Source organism: Salvia miltiorrhiza, chromosome 3, assembly GCF_028751815.1.
Source record: "Salvia miltiorrhiza cultivar Shanhuang (shh) chromosome 3, IMPLAD_Smil_shh, whole genome shotgun sequence".
NCBI classification, from domain to species: Eukaryota; Viridiplantae; Streptophyta; class Magnoliopsida; order Lamiales; family Lamiaceae; genus Salvia; species Salvia miltiorrhiza.
In genome coordinates, this window is record NC_080389.1 from 34,656,308 (window position 1) to 34,660,483 (window position 4,176).

Sequence of the window (4,176 nt, forward strand, 5' to 3'; positions counted from 1 at the left end):
AATTATTTTAATCCATTAGGTAGTGCGCAATATTTAGTGGGTTAGAATTAATTATACAGCCAATTGAACCGGCCATCCGTAATTGTGGTTTAGGTTTGATTAGTGGTAAATTGGCACATCAGGGTCAAGGGAAAAGCAGTCTTAATTCAATAATCCTGCGTCAGAGTTTATTGGTTTTGAATCGGGTTTCTCTAGTAATTAATGCTGTCGACTCATTAAATCTATAGAGCGTCTCTTACGGTTGTCAGTCGATTAGGGTAGTAATTAGTGAAGCATCTTCCTGGTTACCGAATAATTAAGGAGAAATAAGATCACGTCAGAAGCGTCTTCGGTGGTTATAACTGGTTTGCTTGCATGAATTAAAGTTATATTTGCATCAATGATCAGAATAATTAAGCTAGGGTGGACTTAATTGATTGCTGAAATTCTTTATTAATTGTTGGAATTTTCTATTTAATTATTTAGTATTATTCTTATAGGTTTTATTTATTTATTTTTAGATTTAGTATTTTCTCATATTTTCCCCATAAATCTCGTTTCTGGAGTTTCTTTGCAGGTTGGATTTTAGGAGAATTCTCGCCGATCCCTTGGGAGACGATTTTGCTTACTGCTGTCTGCGCAGTGTGGGCATACCGGCTGACTGTCGGATATTTTTGGTGTAAAACGACGCACCAAATTTTGGCGCCGTTGCCGGGGATCGGTTTTAAGTAGTAATTTTCCTATTTTTCGATTTGCTTTATTTTATTTTATTTATTTTTGTTTGTTATTGATCTTAAGCTGAAGTTGAGATGTCTGAAGATGGGGACGATGACCGTGATGATACTCTGCCACCACCACCATTGATAAGAGAGTTGGGCCGCCACAGGAGAAATCATCCTCTATGCATTGTGTTGCCCACAATTAATCAAAATGCTGAAATCAAGCCCGATTTCATTCAAGTGCTACCCAAGTTTGGTGATCTACCTGGAGAGAGTGCACACAAGCATCTGGCTGAATTTGATTTAGTTTGCACTACGTTACGTCCTCAAGGTTTTACAGAAGATCATTTAAGATTACTAACTTTTCCTCATACATTGCAGGGTAGAGCTCGAGATTGGTTGTTTGATCTATCATCTCGCTCAATCAGAACTTGGAACGACTTAGAGGAGCAGTTCTTGCATAAATTCTTTCCAGAATCAAAGGCTGCAAGTCTAAGAATAGCTATTAGTGGCATCAAGCAGAGGCAACAAGAGTGTTTGTCTGATTATTGGGAGAGATTTCAACAATTATGTCATAGATGTCCTAACCACGGATTTTCTGATTATCAGTTGCTCATTAATTATTTTTATCGTGGTATGTCTTCTTTTGACAGGAGGATTGTTGATGCTGCTTGTGGAGGAAGTTTGACTAACAAGACCATGGATGAAGCAAAACAACTGATTTTTGATATGGTCTCCAATGGTCAACAATATGAGGATGAGGATAATGATAGGTACAGGCCAGTCAACAGAGCAGAAGATGCACGTGTGAATGAGAAACTCGATGCTCTAACTTCCTTAGTTAGAGGCTTTGTTGGAGCTCAAATTCAGAAGGATAATCATCCAAATTTCAGCTGGAGTCATTCGCCTGAATTTTTCACCAGCGCACAGCCGCAGGCTGGGCGGTATGCCCATACCGACTGCCCAGAGCCCAGTATGAGTGATATTCTTCAGAGTCTGGCACAGAGCAGCCAGATTATTAACAATCTGGTGCAAAGTCAGCAAGCTTTCCAGCAAGAGACGCAAGCCGCGTTGGGTAGTATGGGCGCACAGATCACTCAACTTACTACTCAAGTGAACAAGTTGCAAGTCAATCATGGGAAACTTCCATCTCACGAAGAAGTACATCCTACGGAGTATGTTTATGCTGTGAATTTAATGAGTGAGGAAGATTTCTGTGATCCAAAGCCTAATGAAGATGAAAGGAAGAAGGAAGAGCAAGAAAGTGTTCAGAAAGATGAAGTTATCGAAGAGGCACAACAATATGAAAATCTTTCTTCTTCCGAGGTAAGTGTTGAATCTAAAATTTATAATTCTAAAGAGTTAATTTCTCTCACTTTTCCTTTCAGGTTGGCCGAAAACAAGGAAAAAGAATGTGGCAAGGAGATTCTGGGAATATTCACGATGAATAAAGAACCACCAGAATGTTATGATGAAATTCAAGGGTGTAAAGTGCAGTCGAACTTCACCAATGAAATTCACACTCGGCATCTGTCGCACGGTATGCCCATACCGACCAGCACTGGACAGATTGTGCCTTCAATTGTGAAACTGCCAAAGCGGAAATTGAAACCACCTGATGATTGATGCAGTTTCATGGAAGTTTTTGTTAGTTTGCTTTCGTTTTTATTTTATTTTTATTTTGTTTCTTTTTCTTGTCTTTTATGCTCTCTTTGTTTTGTGTCTTTGTTCTTTATTTTTCCCACACAATGAGGACATTGTATTGTCTAAGTGTGGGGGAGTTTTTATGTCTTTTGTCTTGAGTCTGTGTGCTTGTTTTGTTTTGGTTATTTTTTTTTTTGTGTTTGTGAGTCTGTCTATGGCAACTTTTCATGCGGGCATTTTGATTTGTTAGGATGAGCATATTGATATGGATTGTTTGGTTGTTTTCTTGGATGATACAAAAATGTGTTGAAACCCATATGTATTTGAGGATGACAAATGTGCAAATTGATCATTTTTGTTGAAAGCCACTCATATAGTGAGGATTGAGCCATAGAGCAATAATTTCAATGCTCCTTATTTGTTTTTTATGAGTGTTATGCATGCTTGACTTCTTGATATTCGGTTTGCCATGTTGCCATAATCAATTTTTTTTTTTTGGAATTGGACTCATTTGTGAAGATGATTTAGGCATTAGGAATAAACCTCATTGGCCTTAAAAATTTCCTACCTTGCAATATCCATTAGTGAGCCATTTTGAAGCCTTGACCCTTTTTATTGTTATATATGATTGAAGCCTCGAAAATTTTAGCCATTAGCCTTCTTTTAGCCTTGCTTTGTCCCTTTCCAACATGATGCAAGTGGTTTGTTTTGTGATATTACTTTGTTGGAAGAATAAGGTTGATTGAAATTTAGTGCTTGGTTGGAATGATTGAGGATTGAAATTGACAAAAGAGGTTGTTGGTTGTTTAAGAATGAGGTGATGTTACGATGTTAGTTAAAAAAAAAAAAAAAAAAAAAAGAGGAAAAAAAATCGTGAAAAGTACCATCTGCAAAAAAAAAAAAAAAAAAAAAAAAAGAGAAGGAGAAGAAAATGTTGGAGTTGAATGCCTATGTATTGGGAATAAGGGTTGATTTGATTGAGTTTGATTTTGGGAATTCAAATGTGGTGAACTACTTGCATTTTGTTGGTTTTATTAGCCTTGTTTATCCACTTTTGTTTATCCTACCCATGCACCCTAGCCCCATTACAACCTTGTGGAAAGACCTATTGATTCATGGATAAGTTCAGTTTTCGAGTGAAAATATTGACATAGTGGCAAACTTATAATTGATAGAGTCAAGTTGCATGTGTGTGAATTTACCTTACCTTTTGATATTGAGAGATTTGAGTGAACATGGTAAGGCTGGATTGATTTGCACACTTTTGATTCGAATGAAGGGTGAATGCACATGATTGTTGATTCCAAGAATGGTTTGAGGAAATGATGATTGTATCTTGTCCTAAACTTGAGATTTGCTTGTTGTGATTATTGCCATGGCTAGTCGTTGTTAGTTGAGTCTTGTCTTGTTTTGTTTTGTGTCTTGTGTTTTGTTATTTCCCTTTCTTTTGTTTTTCTTATGCTCGAGGGCAAGCATTGTCTAAGTGTGGGGGAGTTTGATTGGGCGTATTTTATACGCATATTTTGGGTGTTTTTGTGAGAATTATTAGCTTGATTGGTATTATATATCATCTTTTTGGTATGTTTTCAGATCCTAAGTGGTTCCTAATGATTTTTGATAGGTTCTGGAGAAGTGGATCGAATTTTGAAGAGTTTAAAGTTGTGCGCGTATACTGGATGGGATGCCCATACCGCTTGAATATCTGAACTGAATTAATTTTAGATGAAGTGGCGAGAAGTTTGGGTCTGCTACTTTGACCTTTATTTATGGGCCCTTTTTATTCTTTTAGTTGTGGGCTTGTGCGCCACTTTTAGCTTGTTTTAGTATATTAGGT

General features: G+C 37.1%; 1 protein-coding gene across 1 annotated transcript; it reads left to right on the forward strand.

The window, feature by feature from the left end:
- The first annotated feature begins 788 nt into the window (after positions 1-788).
- LOC131018697 (uncharacterized) lies at positions 789-2,324 on the forward strand. Its single transcript, XM_057947411.1, has one exon. It carries the CDS (start codon positions 789-791, stop codon positions 2,322-2,324), a length of 1,536 nt encoding a protein of 511 aa, XP_057803394.1.
- The last annotated feature ends 1,852 nt before the right edge of the window (positions 2,325-4,176 follow it).

What these genes read in the sequence shown, in the direction of transcription:
- LOC131018697 (XM_057947411.1), top strand. Translation starts at nt 789, where the DNA reads ATGTCTGAAGATGGGGACGATGACCGTGATGATACTCTGCCACCACCA.